Below are 22,584 nucleotides of genomic sequence, written 5' to 3' on the forward strand. Positions count from 1 at the left end.
CGACCACAGCCGCGAACTGTTTACTTCTCCTCTAAGTTATTTATTTAGCTCATCACCTGAGGGATCCCCATTCCACCCCCACAAAAGCTGCTCCCGTCCCAACCGCCCCCAGCCGGCCCCGGGTCTGCCTCCCTAACTCCCCGGAGCAGGGAGCAGATCTCACATCCTACAGGTGGCCTCACCATCTCAGCTCCTGCTTCTCCCCTTCCAGCAAATACTGTCTGGGGGCCTCCTGTACGCCAGGCCGGGTCTAGGCAGCGGGATTCCGGGATAAGCAAAAGTGGCCAAACCCATGCTCTCAAGGGGCTGACGCTCCAGCAAGATCGGACTGCTCAAAGGACCAGGGACCCCCTCGCCCTCCCACACACACCCCTCCCGCTGCCTTCTTCCACCTGCTCACAGGAAAGAAGCATGTCTTGGTAAAAGGGATCGTATGTGTTTTATTGAGCATTCAGAGGCAATGCCATTCACTGCCCTTCAGCAATATAATCCGGAATTAACAAGCTCCGACTCCATTGAAGTCTCCATAGGGACCTGCTTCGTAGCTTCTCAGACATCACACTTTCCAGGACTGGTGTTTCTGGAGACGGATCGGGCAAGAGGAAGAATTCCCCTGAACGCAGGCCTCCGGTCCCCAGAAGACCCATGGATTTCAGAAGAGGTGTTTCTCTGGCCAGATGTGATTCTTTCCATCCCGCCACCACGCTAATGATTTTTGTCGTGAGAGCTGACGTTATCAGGACCTGACGGCTAGCCCAGCGCGGCGAGGGGCGCCTGCTCCCCGTGACTCGGGGTTGGCGGCGGTCATCTGGAGACAGACGGCACAGCCCCGGTGCATTCCACCCCGGATGGACGGCGCCTGGTCCCGCACGTTCACGGCTATTGGCCGGGACAACAGCCCGGGAGGGAAGCCGGCGCAGACCCGCTCAGCGGGCTCCTTCCCTCGAGTTACTGCCCCCGAGTAGAGGGTGGAAATTCCTCCAGTTCCTCTTTTTCCGGGTGCACCTCTGACACCTTATTCATCTTGGTGAAAATCTGATTGATCTCTATGAAGGTCTTGGCCTTGGTCTCGGGGACCACCAGGAAGGTGTAGATGGTCGTGAGAAGACAGATCACGCCGAAAATGACGAAGCTGTAGGCTCCGAGGCCCACCTGTGGGAAGGGCAAGTGGGGCTCACCTTCTCCAGAAGCTTCTCCCTTAACCGCGTGAGGATTTTGTGCAGGGGGCAGGGGGGAGGCGGGGCGGCTGGCACTCACTTGGACGAACGGGAAGATCAAGCCCACCGTGAAGTTGGAGAGCCAGTGCACGCTGCCCCCCACCATGAAGGCGGCCGGCCGGGAGGACTGCAGGAAGGTCTCCGTGATGAGCACCGCGGGGACGGGGCCTTGGGGGGCAGAGGGGGAAGGAGGAGGAGCTGTCTCCTCTGGAAGCAGGCAAGCCCGCCAAGGGTCCCGGAGGCCCTGCCGTGCGCGGGGCGCCCGAGGCATCCGGCCCGAGGAGCGGGGTGTCTCCGGGACTCCTGGGCTGGCAGAGAAGCAGCGCGAGAAGGCCAACAGCAAGAATATGGCACCGCAGGTGACATCCTGTGATGTCCCTAAAAGGGGCCCGGGACCACCGCAAGGCTCTCTACGCCAATCGCACGGGGTAGCCTGTTTCAACGCACACGGCGAAGGCCGCTTTAGCGCGGTCACTCTAATAACCCTCTGAGCAAACCCCTGCGCGACAGGAAGGCAGGGGGAGAGGCCATTCTGGGGCTGCATGAGGCCTCCAAGGAGCCTCTCCAGGGGACCCAAGCGAGAAGTTTCTGGTTCAGGAAAGGAGGAGACAAAACCAGGGAGAGCCAGCTCTAGGGAACATACTGGGCCCAAGGGCGTGTCCCACGACGTAGGCGATGATGCAGGCGATGCTGACGTAAGGCATCCAGGATATTGTGTCCTGTGGGGAGAGGACATTGGATCACACCTGGCAGGGCAGAGATGACCTGGGTGGGGCATCTTGGTCCCCAGGGGCTGTGGCCGGGCCGGGCAAGGAGGGCACCTGGCTCCCCAGCAGGCCGTGCCACCCGGATGCCTCTGGGAAATCGGCCAGAAGTGGGCAGTGGGCTACTTAAAATCTTTTTTTTTTTTTTTTTTAACATTTATTCATTTTTGAGAGAGAGAGAGAGAGACCGAGCACTAGCGGGGTAGGAGCAGAGAGAAAGAGACAGACACAGACTCTGAAGCAGGCTCCAGGCTCCGAGCTGTCAGCACAGACCCTGACGCAGGGCTCAAACCCATAGACCGCGAGATCACGACCCGAGCCGAAGTCGGACACCCAACCGACTGAGCCACCCAGGCGCCCCGGCAGTGGGCTACTTAGACGTGGAGGCTCCCAGGGGGCCCCAGGGGGCAGATGGTCCCCAGGCGTCTGATTCATCGTAGTTGCGAAAAGATCATGTTGGTCACTTTCCTTACCATGCAAGTGAGGGCTCAGCGGACAGACAGGGCGCTCCAGCCGCCACCACACCCCCCCCCTCCTCACCTGCAAGGCCAGGGCCGCCGTCAGCACGCAACAGGCCGTGAAGCAGACGGAGAAACCCAGAAGGAGCAGGAACCTTCGCCCCAAGAGCTCCACCACGAACACCTGCAGGGGAGGGGGCGGAGGGCAAACAGGGAGGCTCAGCAGCCCCGCTAGACAGGAGGCCGCACCCCTGCTAGAGCCGCCTGCGCAGGAAGTCCTCCGCCCGTCTCCCAAACCCCCCTTCCGAAGGGGCAGCTGTGTGCCCACCTGCCCGTGTGTCTGCCCCCCAGCAGGGCACAGGTAGTAACCACACATGGGACAGATTGGGGAAGAGCCACCTCACACGGCGGAAGCTTCCAGAGTGGAGGGCAGGGGGTCTCCATCTTGGGGGCGGGCACAGGCTGCCCCCCCCCCCCGCCTCCAAGAGACAGGCTGTCATCTGACAAGTGGCCCGGAGATGAGACCAAGAGGCACGTCACCACCTCAGATCTGGCTCTTTCCTCAGCTAGGACCCCCCCCCCCCAACACACACACACTCAAGATGCCCTCGTCCTTGGTGGCTGTCGGGGACTCACGGCACAGACGGTCATCAGCACGTTGACGGCCCCGGTGCCCACTGTCACGTACTGGACGTCATTCTCCTTCACCCCCGCGCTCAGGTAGATCTGGTCCGCGTAGTAGTAGATCTGGAAGGCACCCCCAGAGGCTGGCGGGGTGCTCGGGGCCCCCTGTGATGACGACAGCGCCCCTCCCAGCCCCGCACCCCGGCCCCCGTACCGCGTTCACCCCCGACAGCTGCTGGCCGCCCATGAGGACGATGACGGAGATGACCTGCCACCGCAGGGACCTCGTGCGGAACAGCTTCAGCACGGAGACGAAGCCCACGGCCCTCTCGGCCTCGTCCTCCTGCCGGATCTCCTCCATCTCGGGGCCCACGTCGTCCCAGCCACACAGCCTTTTCAGCGCTAAGGGAGGGGAGCAGGGGGCGGGCTCAGGGGACCCCAACTTCCCGGAGCAGAGAGGCCGCAGCCTCCGCCCCCTGCACGGTGGAGCCTTACCGGTTTGGGCAGCTACCTCGTCCTTCTTCTGAATCAGCAGGTACCGGGGGCTCTCGGGGAAAAAGGGTAATAGTAGGAGCTGGAGAGCCGCGGGGACCCCGGTCACCCCGAGGAGGATCGGCCAGCCTGCAAGGAGGCCAGTGCCCAGGTGAGAGCTGCCTTCGCCCCTCCCCAGCCCCTCCCGCCCCGGAGCCCGGCCGGCCACCCTGTCCCCTGACTCGACACAGAGCTGACGACACCCCACACCGTCCCGTGCTCTGACACAGCGCCCTGAATATGCGGGGCCACCAGGACGCCTGGTCCGGCAGGGTCGGAGCAGCACTGGTCACAGACACGGAAGCCGCAAGCAAGGCCACGTCCACAGCACAGAGGGGCCACAGAAGCCACGGCGTAGCCATACGATAGAAGTCTGTACAAACCACGGCGGGAGCCCATCCCCGAAACTCAGTGTCCGACGCAGCGATCTACGCAATGGGGTCCAACTAGATGAAGTCCAGGAGCGGAAAATTAACTCTATCTTTGCAAAAGGTGGTAAAAAAAAAAAAAAAAAAAAAAAAAAAAAAAACATGGGGGGCGGGGGAGGTGCAAGGATGCGATGATGGTAAATGTCAGCACGGCGGCCCCCTGTGGGGGTGGGAAGGCCAGGGGTGAGGGCCGCAGCAGGCCTCCCCCTTCCCCTGCGGACTCTTAACCCAGTGTAATACAGGCGTGGACTCCGACTTAAGGCGATGGCCCCGTCACCCCTAGGGGGTCTCACTCCTGATGTGGGAGAGGAATAAACAAAGAACAGCCTCCTGTGTAGACATGCACGTGCCAGGAGTTGAGCTGGAGACTAAGGCCAAGCCCCGCCCTCCACACTGTGTCCAGAGGAAGGACACCGACGACAGAATGGTCTCCATAAAGGATGGAGGGACAAATGCAATCCACACATTTGCGGTTCCCCGAACGTGGCAGGGAGATTCCACAGGTGTGCCCCGTCTGCCCACATCTGGAAGGCTGGTCCTACTCCCTCCGTCGGGCCCGCTCTGAGGCCCCCCTCGCTGGGCACGCCAGAGAGCACTTCACCGACACCGGGGCTCTGAGGCTGCCCTGGGTCCTGCGGGTATATAGGTGACATCACTGGGAGACAGGAACTTAGCCCCTGCCCTGGTCCCCGCTCCTTACGAGGGTGATTGGAAGGAAGACAGTGGTCGTTTCATGTGGAGCCCGGCCCAAGCCACCTGGATTTGTGTCCTAATGAGACCTTGGACCTGGTATCCAACCTCTCTATGCCTCAGGCTCTGCATCTGGAAAATGGGTATAATGATAATACCTGCCTTACAGGACTATTTGGAGGATTAAATGGACTTAATCTAAAGACTTGGTGCCTGGCCCACCGTAAGCACTTTGTATGTTTTGGCTGGTGTTACCATTAATGGGGATTGCGAGACCAGAAGGGGGAGGTCATGCAGAAGCAGTGACAGTTACCAGTCACCGTGCACTTATGGTGTGCTGGGCCCAGGCTCCCGAGGAAAGTGGGGAGGCTCCAGAGTCAGCATCTGGAAGGGGTACCGGCCCTGAGACTCACCATTTTACCCCTAGGGGGTTCCCTCTTTCCTGGTCTACAGAGTAGGACCGGCAAAGGACCCCCACCCTCCCAACCAGGCAGCAGCATTGCTGGGAGGCTCGAGTGAGGCCTCAAGCACACTGGCGGTGGTCATTACCATGCCCCGGGCCCCTCGCTTGGCCACCACGCAAGCCAAGAGAAAGTCAGACAATGACACTTCCTGCTCACGCTAAAGCCCCCTCCTCTGTGTCCTAGGAGGGACTGGAAAATACTAGCCACATGGGCCCCGCCACCTTGTTCGGGGCCTGTTCTGTGCAAATACCACACCAATACCATGGGGCCAGGGCAGTGAGGCAAGGACACTTGCCTGGACACGACTGGAGAGGAAAGAGCAGCCCACAGAAACGTCCAGGCAGAAAGAGGGCTGTGGTCCAGAGGCGTCTTGAGCTTACCTTCTTCGCTCGCGAGGAGGCTCCGAAGGCCGAAGATCTGAGCCACGAGGATGCCGATGGTGATGAAGAGCTGAGGCACCACCCCGAGGCCCCCCCTCAGGTTTTTAGGGGCCAGCTCTCCCAGGTACATGGGGACAACATTGGAAGACAGACCTGGCAGGATTGAAGTGAAAACACCATCAGGAAACATTAGTCTCACCGGGACAGGCTCTGTCTTCAAACACATTCATTTTTTTTTTTTTAATGTTTGTTTCTGAGCATGAGCAGGGGAGGGACAGAGAGAGAGACAAGGAGGCACAGAATCTGAAGCAGGCTCCAGGCTCTGAGCCGTCAGCCCAGAGCCTGACGCGGGGCTCGAACTCACAGACCGCGAGATCGTGACCTGGGCTGAAGTCGGACGCTCAACCGACTGAGCCACCCAGGAGCCCCTCTGCTTAGTGTTTTAAAAGAGGCTCGCTGTTCACCAATTCTTTCCAGTTGTCACAGCAATATCAGCCCTTAGAAGTCTGGTGGGAGGGGTGGGGGGAGACCCCGCAGGCCTAGTGCCCACAGGGCTGGGAAGAAGCAGGGGCCCTTGAGGGGCAGGCTCCATGGTCAGCACTCAGGGGTCAGGGGGCGGGGGACGCTTCTCAGCGGCAAGTTCTTTTTCACTTGACCAGGGACAAACTTGAAAAGGCAAACCTCAGAAGGTTTGTGAGAGACGGGGTCCCCTTCCTGCCGGTGGGAAGCAATCTCTAACCTGTCTTAAAAGTGGCTCCACTGGTGGGGCGCCTGCGTGGCTCAGTCGGTTAAACATCTGACTTCGGCTCAGGTCACGGTCTCACGGCTCGTGGGTTCGAGCCCCACAGGGGGCTCTGTGCTGACAGCTCGGAGCCTGCGTGGGATTCTCTCTTTCTCCCTCTCTCTCTCTGCCCCTCGCTGGTCCCTCAGGCCCTCTCTCATAAATAGATAAACAGACAAACTCCACCGGGCAACCCCAGCCGCTGGAGTCAGAGAAAGCAGCTTTTACATTTGAAATTCCTTCCACGAAAGCAGTTGGTCTTCTGGCCACACAAGTTGACTAAAAGCCAGTGAACTGTGTCTCAAGTCCTGCTCACGTCTGTTCCTGCGCCCCCCTTCTCGCCACACCCCCTTTGGGGGACCAGCTGCTCCCTCATTTTTTAGGGTGTCTGAGCAGCAGCTGCCGACTCACACACCGCCCAGAATTTCTCGGGAACCGTGCGCAAGAATTCACTGCGAATGGATTATGACTCCGTCGCTTCTCCAAGGGGGATCTGAGGACCTAGGAAACTCCCGACACCTTTTCAGGGGGCCTGTGAGGTCAAAACCATCTTCCAACAATCCTGAGATACTGCCCTGTATAGTGCCCACACGGTGGAGTGTTCCAGAGTCTCCCCGCCGTGTGAGGTCACGGCCAGCAGGACACAGAAGCAGGTCTGAGAAGCCAGCCGTCTTCTGTGAGGCGGGACATTAAAGACATTTGCAAACCCGTGAAGCAATGCCACCCTTCTCGCTGAAACTCTTTGTTTCAGAATGTACGCCTATTTTCACAGAGACGTGTGACGGGCTTACTGTTGCCGTTTAGATGAATTAAACGAACATTTCTTGGCTGCAATTTGTAAATGGTAGATATTGGCCAATACAACCCACACGAGCAAAAGCTCTTCGGGGCCCTCAATAATTTTAAGAGTGTAAAAAGGTCCTGAGGCAGCAACTCTTTCTGCCCATGGGCCCTGTCCCTGTGCTATAATAAAAACACCTAAGAGAAAGAGAGGGAGGGGGAGGGAAAGAGAAAGAAAGAAAGAAAGAAAGAAAGAAGAAAGAAAGAAAGAAGAGAAGGAAAAGAAAAGAAAAAAGAAAACAAAAGAAAAGAAAAGAAAAGAAAAGAAAAGAAAAGAAAAGAAGATCCTGAGGCCAAAAAGTTTGAGAACCACGGACTTAGAAGTAATGCTTGTTTAAGAGTAAAGGTTGGGGTTTTGGTGATTTGTTAACTATTGGAGCCTAATATCTCCCTGTGGGAACCAGCTCTGGAGTGCTGGATGGTCAAGAGAAAAGCGCCTGCCTGCACCTGTCCACTGCCGGTGACTTCTAGGAATCGTTTGTTTTTTCTTTCTTCCCTTTTTTTAAATGTATTTATTTTGAGAGCGTGAGAGAGAGGGAATCCCAGGCAGCCTCTGCTGACAGTGCAGACCCTGACGCTAGGGCTCAAACTCACGAACCGTGAGATCATGACCACGATCGTGAGCCGAAGAGTTAGACGCTGAACAACTGAGCCAGCCGGGCGCCCCGGAATCGTCTATTCTTTATTAGCGGAGCCCCGCTGCAGGGGGAGGCGGGAGGCGGGAGCAGGGCCAGACCAAGGCGGCAGAGACCCGTCCAGGCGCTCTCAGGGAAAGCAGTAGGGCGACGCTTGCCATGGGGCCCATCATTCCCTCCGGGACATGACCTCTTCTCTCTTCAGGGAGGCTGATTTCCTCTTTTGTCCCCCAGCCTCGCAATTCCTTGCCATTTCCCCCGACACCGGGCTCCTCGCCCTCTCCCCCACCGCCCAGGAGGGCCAGCTGAGGGGTTTGCGGACATGAGGCCAAATCATCCGCTCACCCCATCCCTGTGTTTGGAAGCAGAAAACGAGAGTTGGTTGCCAATGCCAGGGCCGGGTGCAGGGTTGCTTGACGAGGCGCCCAGGATGCAGCCCTTTGGGGGCGCCCACCCTGAAGGTGCACGGCCCCGAGGGCGGGTGTCCCGCTTGCCCCCTCCAGCCCTGGGAAACACAGTCTACAAAAGAATGTCACGTCGGGGGAAGGCCACGGGCGTGGCTTTAACCACATCTTTTCGGTCGGAAGGAATCACGGGGGAGTTTTCTACGACCACCAGAGTGCGGCCTGGGGGGCCATAGCTCTGGAGGGTTTGCAAAGCAGCTCCGGAGGTTACAAGACCAGAGACCTCAGGCGAGTGAGTGTTACCCTCTTCAGCAGGTGGACCCTGGAGGAATAGGTGAAAAGAACCCCTAAAAATCCTTCTGCAAACTTCACGTTCCCTCTAGAAGGTGACAGGTTGCTATCATTAACTCTTCTTGGGCGGAGGGATTCCTACATTAGATTGTTTCTCATGCGTTTTTGACCACGACCCACGGTAAAAATGGGGAGACACGTTTATCGTCGCAACCTGGTTCTCACCCACGTATACGGATAAGTCACCGAAACAAGTTTCAGAAGACCGCCCTTACCCCTACTGCACACGACACAGTCTACACTCTGCCTAGAAAAAGAAAATGCTGGGGCACCTGGGTGGCTCCGTCCGTCAAGCATCTGACTCATGGTTTCGGCTCAGGTCATGATCTCACGGTTCGTGAGTTCGAGCCCCGCTTCGGGCAGGAGCCCCTCCCCCTCCCCCAAATAAATAAATAAACTTAAAAAGAGAAAAAGAAAAGGAAAAGCTGCTCACTAATCAGAGGCACCACCCACTCACTGGCCCCACCTATAGCTTGGAAAACACGGAGGTAAGGAAAGGAAAGGAAAAGAAAGGAAAGGAAAGGAAAGGAAAGGAAAGGAAAGGAAAGGAAGTGCCCTTGCAAACAGGACTCTGGATTTCTGTCTTTCACAGAACAGCTCTCTTTGCAGGAAGCATCACAGCGAAGCTCGGTCCCTTGACTGCATCTGAGAAGCATCGGGACACAGGAATAGCTCGTGTCTATGTGCTTCAGCGGTTCCAGAACGATCCAGACCCCGGCGTCTGCCCCCGCCTCCCCCTCCTCCTTGATTATCCTGAATGACAGAGGCGTCGCAAGTAGCACCATTTACCTGCACATATTCCCACCAAAAGTCTGGACAAAATGATCATCTCGAAAGACCCGGCGACCTTGCTGCACCCCATTAAGACGGCGGGCACTATGGAAAAGATGTTGTTGAAGAGCAAGGTCCCTTTCCTGCCGAGGACGAAATCTCAGTTAGTTTGGGTTAAGGGTTCAGCTGTTGTCTTCGCAGATGTTCGCCAAGGGTCTGCCCGGCTACAGCAGCGGCCTTTGCTGCTGTTTGACACTGTGATGGAGACCGATGGAGGTCAAGTGCACAGCCTGCAGCGGGAACATTCTCTGTGGGAGCCAACGGCAATGACCACAGTGCAGAGCACGTCAGCGGTGGGGAGCAGAGGAAGAGGGCCGCCTGCTACGATACGCTGACGGGTTCCGGAAACCATACGCTCGCGTGATTTTAGTGTAATCCTGCGGCCCAGATCAGGGAATGACATTAGAAGGATCTCATAGGCCAACCCCACTTAGACCACATGGAGGGAGAAGTCCTAAACGAAATAGTAGCAGATCGAATTCAACAGCATATATGCGAATCTTTCAATGTTAAAAGGCCACACCAGATAAAACGCCAGATCTCCCTGGGAAACACAGAATGATAACATTATTTTTAGAACTATAGAAGGCTCTCCGTGGGACTCCAGGTAGGGAAGGCCGTCTTCAGGCGCAAAAGCCAAGAACCGTAACCGAGAGTGAAATCTGCCCACTCGAACGTTTAAACATCTCGTGTGAAAAAGATACTATGGATATGATTAAAAATAAGGCAACAGATTAAGATACTTGCCTGAAATCACAGTTCCTCGGGACATGCAGGGGGGTGAAATTTCCTCCCAGCTGTATAATCTTGGGTAAGTTACAGCATCTCTCTGTGCCTTGTTTTCTCATTTTGAAAAAGGAGATGATGGGGCTTTTGTAAGGATTAGGGGAATTAATAACCCTAAAGTCAACCCATCAGCCAACTATTAGTTGCTACTGTTATTTCAGGAACAGATTCTTCAGAAAACCACATTCATCACATTCTTTTTTTTTTTTAAATGTTTATTTTTTAGAGAGAGAGAGTGTGAGCAGGGGAGGGGCAGAGAGAGAGGGAGACACAGAATCCGAAGCAGGCTCCAGGCTCCGAGCTGTCAGCACAGAGCCTGACGTGGGGCTCGAACTCACGAACCAAGAGGTCATGACCTGAGCCCAAGTCAGATGCTCAACTGACTGAGCCCCCCAAGCGCCCCAAAAACTTATCACATTCCAAAGCAGAAAGCTGGACAAGTGACTGTCCGTTGCCTCCGTGGACCAAAACGGTAAGTCCTTCACTCGGAGGAGACTTGTCCTGCAGATCTGTGACCTCATTTGATGTCCTGGTCCCCGGGGCCCCTAGGGAGAACTGTTGAGTTCAACACCAACCTTCCAGGAGGGCCTTAGGATCTTAGATTCCCAAACCAGAGGTTGTATGTTGCTAGTTTCAGACTCTTTTTGAAAACTACTGGAGAAGGCACTGGGTTCTGGCCTTGATTCTCAACCTAGCAAGATCTGTGGCGAGAAGAGATCTTACCCGGCCGGCGTCTGTGTGCTCATCTGCCCAGGGAAAGGGCTGGTGGGGAGGAGCTCTTTAATACTGTTCATAACAAGGCCTCTCTCTCATGCCCATGGAATTTACACAAGGGGGTGTGATGTCTTAAGGACGTTTTTTGGAATCAACTATGGAACGAGAATCTCTAATGTTTCTGGAACTGGGGGCAAAGATACAAACTCAGCCCTTGACATCCAGAACACTCACGGTGAGAGGTGTCCTGGGTCTACAGGATTTCACAGTCAAGTGCCTCACATTAATCTCAGCCATTTCAAGGTTTTACAGGCATTTAATTTGGACCCAATTTTGCCTGTTACTTGATCCCGAGGTGAAAGAACAGAGTAGTGAGTTTGTGTTAGTTTGGGAGGCAGGGCTTAAGAACACTTATGATCTACATCAGGATTGACACGTTGGCCATATTATCTGGTGTTTGACTCTTTTAAAGGCAAATAAAAAAGGGGGCGGGGATGCCTGGGTGACTCAGTTGGTAAGCGTCTGACTCTTGGTTTTGGCTCAGGTCACGATCTCTCGATCTGTGAGTTCGAGCCCCGCGTCCGTGCTGACAGCACGGAGCCTGCTTGGGATTCTCTTTCTCCCTCTCTCTCTCTCTGCCCCTCCTCCGCTCCCACTCACGTACACCCTCTCTTTCAAAGTAAATAAACTTTAAAAAATCTTTAAAAAAATAAAATAAAGGCAAAACCAAAAAACAAACGAAGAGGGCAGAACTTGGTTTTGGTTTCTGGTAAGGAAAAGACCCGTAGGGCAAGAGAACAGAGAGAGGGAGTTCTGACCTCCCAAGCACTTTCTGGTCTTTCTGGGTCTGCCCCGGGATTCTGACACCCATCGCTCCCACTTGTCGCCCCGAGACCCTGCTGCGTCCCCAGGTCAACATCTGGTCTTCTTAAGACCATATGAGACACCAGCAATCATCACAGCGGTTAGTACCTAATTTTACAAACAGACGATTTCAGCTTGAGGCCTGCGTTTTAAACCGATGGGGTCTGGGAGCTACAGGAGTTGGAAACGCACCTTTCCTTACCTGCCAAAGTTATTCACCAGGGGGCCGACCATGAGGGACCCGACGAAGCCTCCGAAGGGAAACATGGACACGGAAACAGACCACAGCAACGTCAAGGCAAACTCGTCCATGTAGCCGTTGTTCCGCTCATAGTAGGTCTTGTTGTAAAACGTTTTCATGAACTGCAGCACAAAGCAGAGCAGAGCGCCCGTGTACCTGGACCCGGCTTTGCAGACGGAAGCGCCTACGCGGTCAGGCCGCCCGCTGGATGACCGGGGCCCAAGACGCCAACACCAGTCGGGGGAAGAAAGGGAGTAGGGACCAAGCCATCAGCAGGGGCGCCCGCGGGGAGGGCTGTCCGGGCCTCCGATGTGCACGCGGCCCAGGATGTTGTGAACTCCAGTCCTCCGTTCCTTTGCATGACCCCTGACCCTCCAGACTCGTCTGGGGAGCACGAGGACGCAGAAGACCAGAGCCCCCAGCCGCACCCCCGAGGCCAACCCCGGGGCACCCAACCAGGCCTGGCGCTCCATGAGAAGCCGAGGCCGGGGCCGGGGCCGGGTTCATCCCCAAGGCCCTGGGCCGTGCGTTCCTGTTACCTGAAGACCCACTGTGTGCACCAGTGTGCACTCACTGCCACCTTGGTGGCTGCTCCAAAACCCCCTCCCGTTTACGGGGGGTGGGGGGCGTGTCTCACGCACCCCAACGACCTACCTGGGCAGGGGAGTTAATGGCGGCCACGTTGTACCCATACTGGAAGGATGACCCAAAGGCAGCGATCAGCGTTGCCAGGCCAAGCACAAGCGTCAGCCTCTGCGGGAGGAGAGATCCTGACTTAGGTCGCAGAAAGCCGCTGCGGTTCATGAGAACCCCTACTTTACCCTGAAGTCTTCTGGAAGCACGGGAGAGAATCCGAAGATCCTTAGTGTTTCGAGTGTGCCCTATGCCTACCCTCTACCATCTAACCTGGCAGAAAAGCTTCCCTCCGGGTTCCTGGGAGGTTCAGTTGGTTAAGGGTCTGACTTCGGCTCAGGCTCATGTGAGTTCGGGCCCCGCGTCAGGCTCTGCGCTGACGGTGCGGGGCCTGCTTGGGATTCTCGCTCTCTCTGCCCCTCCCATGCCAGTGCTTTCTCTCTCTCTCTCTCAAAATAAATAAATAACCTTAAAAAAAAAAAGATTCCCTCAACCCCAACACTTAGGGCCAGTTAATTCTTTGCCCTGGGGGGCTGTCCTATATGCACTGGAGGGCCATCCCTCCCCTGCCTGCGACAACCCAGAGTTCTCCAGGCACTATACATGTCCCACTGATTGGCCGGAAGGGGGTGGGGGGATGAGAATCGCTAGGTCAGAAAGACCCGGAAGGGTCATTTCCTCCAACACTGTAATGTCCGAATTGTTTCCGTAACATTCCTGACGTGTGGCTGTATTTGCTGACCGTAGCATATGTACTCAGTACTGCCTTGAACACAAAGTCCCCTAAAAATCGGGGAGGAGAGAATGGGAAAAAAAATTTTTTTAATGTTTATTTATTTTTGAAAGAGAGAGAGAGAGAGAGAGAGAGACAAAGGGATGAGTGGGGGAGGGGCGGAGAGAGGGAGACCTAGAATCTGAAAGAGGCTCCAGGCTGTCAGCACAGAGTCCGACACGGGGCTTGAACTCATGAACCGAGAGATCATGACCTGAGCCGAATTCGGACGCTAACCCAACTGAGCCACCCGGGTGCCCCAGAATGGGAAAGTTTTCATCGTTTATTTAGGGCCTCTGATTAACTTCCTTTAGCCTTTGGACTTTTGCTATAACAGATGAAAGGCAGGGTGAGAAAATCTATACTTTTTTAAGTTTATTTATTTATTTTGAGAGAGACAGAGGGAGAGAGAGAGAGAATCCCAAGCAGGCTCTACGCTGTCAGCACAGAGCCTGACGTGGGGTTCGAGGTCACAAAAGGGTGAGACCATGACCTGAGCTGAAATCGATAGTTGATGCTTAACCGACTGAGCCACCCAGGCGCCCGGGGAAAACATTTAAATACAGATTTCTGGGGCCTCTCACACACATGCATTCTGTGCTAACATCCCCCTTTCACCCACGAGGAAACTGAGTACGCACAGAAGGCAATCTTTTCGACGACCAGAGGACGGTCATTAGCAAAGTCACGGAAAGCCGGAGAAAAATCGAAGTGAAAAATCTTTTCTCTTGGAATCTACAGGTTTCATCTCGCATGTGTCCACTGCCACTTTCTAGCTTCATTGCTACAGTCTTCAGTTTCCTCATCTTCCAAAGGAGGGTCATAACGCTCCCTCAGAGCCGTCGCAAGGTGTAATTACGAGAGCGATTAGCCGTGGAGGTGAATCCCCTGACTGGGGCCTGGATGGGGCTCTCGGAGGCGGCCGCTGAAGCACCTTCACGCACGTATTCCCAAGGAGGCCCAGTCCAGGGGACACGTGCCCTCCCCCCCACCGGCAGGGCAGGGCCTCAGGTCTTCCTCTGGGTGTCCCCACCCCCACCTAACCCAAAGAGGGTACGAGCTCTGCAGAGGGGTAAGTGAGGACCAGGGCAGGCAGAGAGCCGGTGGTCCTTCCTGCCCTGTTGTGGTGCTCTGGGGAGCCCGAGCTGGTTAGCCCTCTGCACAGCAGGAGCCCCCAATAAATGAAACCTCACCCTCCTCCTCCCCCCACCAAATGGATTGACGAATGGCTAATTCAGGAGCGCCTGGGTGGCTCAGTCCGTTAAGCACCTGACTCGATTTTGGCTCAGGCCGGGGTCTCAGGGACTGTGGGATTGAGGTCTGACAGCGCGGAGCCTGTGTGGGATTCTCTCTCTCTCCCTCTCTCTCTGCCCCCTCCCCTGCTCACTCGCGCTCTCTTATAAACATTTTAAAAGACGGTTAATTCAGCAGAAAGTTTCTGGTAAGCCAGGTATGAGCCTTGGGCTCTGGTTTCCAGTCTCCCTTAGTCCCCACCATCCCCCGGAGCCGGCATAGGGCGCAGGTGACAAAAGTGGGGGCGATGGCACCCAGGAGAGAAAGCGGGTTCCAGGGCTTCTGCCGCGCCGTCCTGTGACTTCTAAAGGCAGGGGGTGCACAAGTAGGCACATCCACGCGCACACCCCCCCACCGGAGACGCACTCACTTCAACATGTGGAGCTCCAGACAGGGTTCTAAGTGCTGGGGATACAGTGGAGAACAAAACAAAGACCACTCCCCTATGACTGTTCTATTGTTTGATTTTGTGGCAGGGAGGGAGGAAGGGAGGAAGGAAGGAAAGGAGGGAGGGAGAAAGGGAGGGAGGGAGGAAGAAGAGAAGGAAAGAAAGGGAGGGAGGGAGGGAGGGAGGGGGGAAGGGAGGAAGGGAGGGAGGGAGGAAGGAAGGGAGGGAGGGAGGAAGGGAGGAAGGAAGGAAGAAGAGAAGGAAAGAAAGGGAGGGGGGGAAGGAGGGAGGAAGGGAGGGAGGGAGGAAGGAAGGGAGGGAGGGAGGAAGGGAGGGAGGGAGGAGGAGAGAAGGAAGGGGAAAATTGATAAACAGTTTTCCTCTTTAATTCTCTTCCAGGTAAACGATTAACTAGAAACACAACAGGCTTCCCTCATTCTGCCAAGTGCAACTCTCGGCCACTTCCCACCTCGATGGGTCCTACGGTCTGGAGTCCTTGGCCAAGCGCTGCTGGGGGGCTGGCTGGTGCCCCAGAATGGGGGATGCTGGCAGGCACCGTGGACAGTCCGCGGCCCGACTGCCTCCGTGGGGTCCCAGTGAACGTGACCAGGAGGAACGCGGGTCGCAGACAGAATCTCTAAGCACAGAGCCTACCGTTTAACATCTAAGGTCCATCTTCCTCCTCGAGTTCAAGACGCGGCCACATTCTACAGACCCGTACGGGTCAGGGGCTCCCCTCTGCGGAAACAGCAAAGCCATTCCGGGAGGTTCTCACCGACCTTGCCGGTCCGCATGCCTTCGTTCATTAAACAAAGTGGTTGACAGCTGACCGTAGTCCGGGTGCCACGCCAGTCTGGTGAGCAGATCAGCTGCCCTCCAACACCAGGGTCCAATGCGGAAGGCAGACGTTTAAAAAAATACATAATAGGGGCACCCGGGTGGCTCAGTGGGTTGAGTGCCCGACTCTCGATTTAGGCTCGGGCCACGATCCCACGGTTGTGGGATCGAGCCCCGCGTCGGGCTCTGTGCTGACGTGCAGTCTGCTTAAGATTCTCTCTCCCTCTGCCCCTCTCCTCTGCTCTCGCTCTCTAAAATAAAAAAATTGGGGCGCCTGGGTGACTCAGTTGGTAAAGCGTCCGACTTCGGCTCAGGTCATGATCTCATAGTTCTTGAGGTCGAGCCCTGCATAGGGCTCTGTGCTGATGGCTCAGAGCCCGGAGCCTGCTGTGGATTCTGTGTCTCCCTCTCTCTCTGCCCCTCCCCCACTAGCGCACACGCATGCGCTCTCTCTCTCTCTTTCTCTCTCAAAGATAAACATTAAAAAAAAGTTAAAATAAAAAAAATTTTTTTTTCAACGTTTATTTATTTTTGGGACAGAGAGAGGCAGAGCATGAACGGGGGAGGGGCAGAGAGAGAGGGAGACACAGAATGGGAAACAGGCTCCAGGCTCTGAGCCATCAGCCCAGAGCCCGACGCGGGGCTCAAACTCGCGGACCGCGAGATCGTGACCTGAGCTGAAGTCGGCCGCTTAACCGACTGAGCCACCCAGGCGCCCCTCTCTATCAAAAATAACATTAAAAATATTTTTAAACTATTAAAATAAATTAAATAAATAAACTTAAAAAAAAAAAAAAAGGACGCGTTTTTCGTTTCTAAAACACTTGGCGTATTTTTTTTCCTAATCTATTTGTCCCCCCTCCAGGCCAAGAGTACTTTTTCTGCGCAGAAAGTCCTTGATGCACATTGGTCAGATTCTGGTTTTTTTCTCTTTACATATGAGGAACCCAAAGGCCGCTGAGGTCATGGTCACGCAGCCAATGGGGGGGGGAGGGTACGGAAAGCTGTACCCCGCCCCCCACCCCCCAGCCCAGCCCGCACAGCGCCGGCTTTCTGCAGGCTTCCCCGGGCTCCTGAATCCCCCCTGGACTTCACTTTAAGATCCATGGGCCGGATAATTTACATGCATTACCCCATCTCACTGTTCCCGCAGCCCCATGAGGTGGTATGGTTAATATCCCCATTTCGCAGATGAGAACACTGAGGCACGGAACAGTGAAATAACTTGCCCAAGTTCCCACAGCTAGAATAGGATGGGACGGGAATGAAACCATCTCCCAAACACGTTCAGAACCCACAAGCTTCAGGGCGCGCTCCTGACCTGCCTGTGGACACGGTCTTCCGTCCAGGACGGATTAAATAATAACTTGCACAAATATGTGCCTCTGCCTCCATAAATACAAGCAAATGCTGCTGTGATGAATAAGACACAAATCCTTTCAAAGCATTCATAATACATTCCTATTATCTTTCTGTCGTTATGCATTTTCGTCAATCGAGGGAGTGGGGTGGTGCGGGGGTGGGGGTGGGGGGGACGAGGTCCAGAAAAATCTGTCTCTGAAACAAGGGAATCTCCACTGCAGATTTGAATTCGATTCGGGTCTTGCACGGTCTTTTCCGAGCCCACCTTCTTCCCACGCTGGCCCAGCCGTGCGACTTGCTGAAAAGCCCAGTGAAAACCTTCTGCAGCCCAAATCAAGAGAAATCCAAAAACAGGGGCGCCTGGGTGGTTCAGTCGGTCAAGCCTCTGACCAGCTCAAGTCACGATCTCGCAGTTCACGGGTTCGAGCCTCGCGTGGGGCTCTGTGCTGACAGCTCAGAGCCTGGAGCCTGCTTCGGATTCAGTGTTTCCCTCTCTCTCTGCCCCTCCCCTGCTCGCGCGCTGTCTCAAAAATAAATAAACGTTAAAAAAAAAAAAGCCACAAACCATGTACGAGGGCTTTTGCTGCTGGTTTCAGAATCCCTTCACCTCCAACTTTTAAGGGTAAGGCAGTTGGGACAAATTAACTCTTTGCGTCCCTTCCATTTGGTGACGGGGCTTTTCAAGGCTGTTCCAGTAGAACGATCCCCAAACAATCTCTAAACTGAAATGTCTCTAAAGCTGGCCGCTAGTCCCTGTGCAAGTGAACTCTGAGGGGCAGGTTCCCTCCAACGGTCCACCCCCCCTACCCGTCCAGCAACGCTGAGCAGACTGTTCTAAGCTCCTTCCCCGGGAGGCCCGCTTACCCCTTCCTTCTTGGCCGGAACCTGCTCCATGGCCCTGAAAGTGCGGCTTGCCGTTTCCTTCCTTTCCGCCAGACTAACAAGTGCTCTGAATGGAGACAGAAACTTTCTGGCTGTACTTTGGCCGCCAAGTCACAGCCAATAGCCTGTTTTTTTTTTACAGCCAGCCCGACACAGACTAACCCTTTCAGGAGTCCCGACGTGCGTCTTCTTTCCCCTTCTTTCTAAATTCAACGTCTGGGGTTTAGCTCAGCAAGAGGGTGCCCCCCACCCCCGACGGCAGGCACAGCCTTCCCGACGGTGGTACTTCCTCACTGCGCAAGTCTCCACCAGGAGGCTCGTGATGCGAGGCCGGCAGGGTTATTTCTGCCACAAGCACACGGAAAGCCACCGGCCCCACGCCACTCCCGGTCCCGCGAGGGCAAGAGATCGGGTCACAGGAGGTTTCTCAGAAGCGGTCCCTGAAAGGAAGCCTGCCGCAAATCTCTCCGAGAGAGTCAGCTCCCGCTCGAATACCCAGGCCACGCTGGCTCGGAGAGTTTCGGTTCCTTTGTAAGGAACCGAGTGTGTATGATGCGAAGGGTGTGTAATCATTACCGCTCTAAAGGCAGTAGATAGTCCGGAAAGTGAGTCACAGCTGCTGCTGTGGGCCCTCGATGCGTGACCGAGGCCGCGGCCAGACCCCGTGCTCAGCCCGGGTGCAGCTTCCGTGGAGCGCACCAGGACAAGGGGCCAAGATCCGGAGCTGAGTCCCACGTGGCCCGCAGGCTTTCATGTTTGCAAGATATATTCCCCGTTTTATCTGCTGTGGGACAAATGCAGTGAATTCGGCCATTCCTTCCCCTGGTGCAGAAATCAAGGCAACCCGGAGGCCTCTGTGTGTTGGGCACTGTTCCTGCATCAGTAGCAAACTTGGGAATTGTGACCAGGGCTCCTGCCTGCAGGAGACTGGGGGGGGGGGGGGAGGGGGTGACTGGAGGGGCCTCCGTGTGTGTGGGTTGGGGGGGGTCCCTAAGCCCCCCTCACGAGGGAGGATTGGCCATTTTTTCCCCACAATTTCACGTCCTGTCCTTTCCGGATCATAGCCGCGGTTTCCAAAGAAGGTTTGCCAAGACCAGAGGCTTCCAGTCGTTTCAAAGAGTTTTGGAAAATTCTCCGGAGAAAATGCACTTTAGGTGGGGGGAAAGAGGAGGAAGGACTCAAGTTGTGCAAAGGAAGAAACAGCCGCAGTTCGCAATCCTGGCTCCCGGTGAGGCCCAGACGCCCCTTGCCCTCCTGCGCGCTGAGCAGCGGTGGCACGGAGGTCCCTGCGCGGCTCCTTGACCTGCCCAGGTCGAGCCTGGTTCCTGCGGGTCCCCGGGTCTTGTGGGCACAGCTGAGTGTCACCAACGCCCCAGCACGGCCCACGGAGGGGCGAGTGGTCAGGCCGCCCTCCACCCAGACCCCCCTTGGGCTCGAAGGCTCCAGGCAGGTGCTGTGTCTCTGAGTGGTCCTTCCCCACCCTGGGCCCAGCAGCCTGCGACCTCTGGTGGCCGTCTCGTTCCGCCCCCCACCCCGCCATAGAGGGGCCCTGGGCTCCCAGGATCCGGGCACTCAGACAGGGGACTGGCCCAGGGGTCAGAGGCAGACCCCCCGCCTCAGGCTGACTTGGGGTGTGTGGCCTGAACTGCCCGCCCTGCAAGTGGTCTTTGTGGTTTTCTGAACTCTGGGTGGCGGTGGGAAGCCTCACTCCCCCTGCCCAGCCCCGGTCTGGGACCAGGAGAGGAACCTGCCACTTGAGGCTTATTTTCGCCATGGGTTTAAAATGACAGTAATGAGCAACACTGATTAATCCACTGTGTATAGATATTTCCCAGAAAATACGTGTTTTGAAACTACCTCGAAGGAGAGCTAAGGACTCACATTTTAAGGGAACGGGGACAGTTGCAGGGCCATAGTGGGTACTGGTGGGGCCTCTGACTCTCTCCCCCATCGTCCCTAAAGGTTGGTTCATCACAGGGAAATTTATTAGGATTTTATCATTGAGGGAGAGAAGGACCCAAAGCCAATTTGCCTCTTTCTCAAGAAACAATGTGTATATATTATCATTAGGTCTCCTCTGACCTCTCGCGATGCAGAAAGTACTCGTCAAGGATTCGGGCCTCAGATCTCAGTTCCCAAATTATTCTTACTCACATAAAATGTAAATGTTAGCACACAATTTTTTTTAGTGTTTTTATTTATTTTTGAGACAGAGAGAGACAGAGCATGAGCAGGGGAGGGGCAGAGAGAGCGGGAGACACAGAATCCGAAGCAGGCTCCGGGCTCCGAGCCGGCAGCCCAGGGCCCGACGCGGGGCTCGAACTCACGGACGGTGAGATCACGACCTGAGCCGAAGCCGGACGCTCAACCGACTCAGCCACCCAGGCACCCCGGCCCTGTTATTTTTCTGTACCACATAGAATGTGGGGTTCTTTGGGAACAGGTGTAAGCATCGCAGCAGAAACGTCTGCTTGTGCCTCCGGGGGTACGAGAGAGGCCGTCTACAAGGTCTACAAGGCGTAGCGCGTACGGGCCTTGCTTCCTGGAGGGGCGGGAAGGGACCGGGTCGGGTCCAGGCCAGCTTTAGATAAGGAGTAACTAACAGGTAACTAGCATGGATCCAGCTATCCACGTGTTCCTTGGCTTCGCACAGGGCATTCTCGGTGCAGTGACGGGAGGGGGGAGGGTGGTCCAGTCTGTTCACACAAGACTTCGAGCCCCGGGCCCAGGGGGGCCAACCACCGCCACCCGTCAACGCTGCACCGTGGGTGGGAGGTGGAGGGAGAAAACTTACCCGGATCCACGTTACCTTTCTCGCTCCTTAAGCCAATTCTGAGTTCTGATGTGGAACCTGGCTCAAGATGCTATCAGGTGTCCCCGGGGCGGGGAGGCTGCCCATCACACTCTGACACGCCTGGTGAATAAGCTTGAGACTTTACAAGGTTCCTATGCGTTCTTTCCAAGGACAGAATTTGACCTTGCTTATCAGAGCGCACGTGCACAAGCGGGTGTGTCCCCCAAGAATCACGGGCAGAAAGCGTGAAAGCCAGGTCCCGAGACTCCTCGCGGACCCAAGTGGCTTCTCTTGCGTGTACGTTACCGTAGGTAGACAACTCTTGATTTTGGGGGTGTTTTTGTGTGTTTTGTCTTTTGGGTTTTATTTTCTGGTTTTTGTTTTTTGTTTTAGCTTGTTTTTAACGGTCATAAAAAAATAAAATATCCCATTTAAAAAAATACTTTATTTATTTTGAGAGAGAGAGAGAGAGACAGCGCATGTGGGCGAGGGGCAGAGAGGGAGACAGAGACTCCCATGCGGGCTCCATACCGTCAAGCACAGAGTCCGACTGGGGCTCGAACTCACGACACCGTGAGATCGTGACCTGAGCTGAAACCGAGAATCGGACACTTAACCGCCCGAGCCAACTCGGCGCCCCCCGAATTTCCCAAAGTACACCCTTCGCAAGCCTCCAAGCCATCGCGCGACGTGAGAGAAGCCAGGCACAGAAAGGTACACGTTAAACAATTCTGCTTATGGGAGAAGCCCCGACTAGGTAAGTCCCTAGAGACAGAAAGCAGGTGGGTGGTTGCCAGGGGCTGGGGGGAGAGGGAAATGGAGAAGGACGGCTTAATGGGGGTGGGATCTCCTTTGGGGGTGGGGATTAAAATGTTTCAGACCTAGCTGGAGTCGTGGTGATACAACACTGTGAATGCACTAAGTGCCACTGAATCGTGCACTTTAAAAAGGTCCATCTGGGGGGCACCTGTGTGGCTCCGTAGGTTACACATCTGACTCTTGATTTCGGCTCAGGTCACGATCTCGCGGTCTTTGAGTTCGAGCCCCGCGTCGGGCTCTGTGCTGACAGCTCGGAGCCCGGAGCCTGCTTCGGATTCTGTGTCTCCCTCTCTCTCTGCCCCTCCCCAGCTCGTGTTCTGTGTCTCTCTCTGTCAAAAATAAATAAACATTTAAAAAAAAAATTTTTTTAATGTTAATTTATATCTGAGCCTACTTGGGACTCTCTGTCCCTCTCTCTGCCCCTCCCCGGCTTATGCACAGGCCCTCTCAAAAATAAATATTAAAAAGATAAATAAATAAAAGGTTAATTTTGTTATGTGAATTTCACTTTAATAAAAGGGAATACTGAAATATCCTCTAATGATCTAACAGCTACCGTCTAGTGACCTCATGTTAATAAGGTTAAAGGATAATTTTCTCAAGAAAAAGTAAAAACCTATGACTCCTGTACAGACAAAAAAATAAGCACGTGTTCAATATTTGAACTCGTTATTCAGGGACCCAGGCAGAGGTTATAACTGGTTCTTAAGAGGATCCAGAAAAGCAGACACATTTATAGACCAGGATGTTGAAAGGAATTTGCAAATGGATCTAAAGTGGCTTCTAGGGAGGGAAGGAAGT

The 22,584-nt window shown here is 55.1% G+C and overlaps 1 protein-coding gene across 1 annotated transcript; it reads right to left on the reverse strand.

The window, feature by feature from the left end:
- Nucleotides 1-416: 416 nt before the first annotated feature.
- On the reverse strand, nucleotides 417-18,700 carry LOC115521832 (solute carrier family 2, facilitated glucose transporter member 5-like). Its single transcript, XM_030327294.1, has 12 exons — nucleotides 18,153-18,700; nucleotides 12,658-12,756; nucleotides 11,965-12,125; nucleotides 9,357-9,481; nucleotides 5,557-5,709; nucleotides 3,559-3,684; nucleotides 3,278-3,465; nucleotides 3,076-3,186; nucleotides 2,522-2,623; nucleotides 1,861-1,936; nucleotides 1,258-1,385; nucleotides 417-1,152 (listed from the first exon to the last, which is right to left on the reverse strand). The coding sequence occupies exons 1-12, from the start codon at nucleotides 18,180-18,182 to the stop codon at nucleotides 949-951; spliced, it is 1,503 nt and encodes a 500-aa protein (XP_030183154.1). The 5' UTR covers nucleotides 18,183-18,700; the 3' UTR covers nucleotides 417-948.
- Between the last annotated feature and the right edge of the window lie 3,884 nt (nucleotides 18,701-22,584).

The sequence above is a fragment of the Lynx canadensis genome, chromosome C1, assembly GCF_007474595.2.
Source record: "Lynx canadensis isolate LIC74 chromosome C1, mLynCan4.pri.v2, whole genome shotgun sequence".
Taxonomy (NCBI): Eukaryota; Metazoa; Chordata; class Mammalia; order Carnivora; family Felidae; genus Lynx; species Lynx canadensis.

Bases quoted from the DNA above. Each gene is read 5' to 3' on its own strand.
- LOC115521832 (XM_030327294.1), bottom strand. From the start codon at position 18,182: ATGGAGCAGGTTCCGGCCAAGAAGGAAGGG. The intron at 9,482-11,964 runs GTAAGGAAAGGT...CGTCCTCGGCAG, and splicing joins CTGGTGAATAACTTTGGCAG to GAAAGGGACCTTGCTCTTCA. The intron at 1,153-1,257 runs GTGAGTGCCAGC...CCCTTCCCACAG, and splicing joins TGATCTTCCCGTTCGTCCAA to GTGGGCCTCGGAGCCTACAG.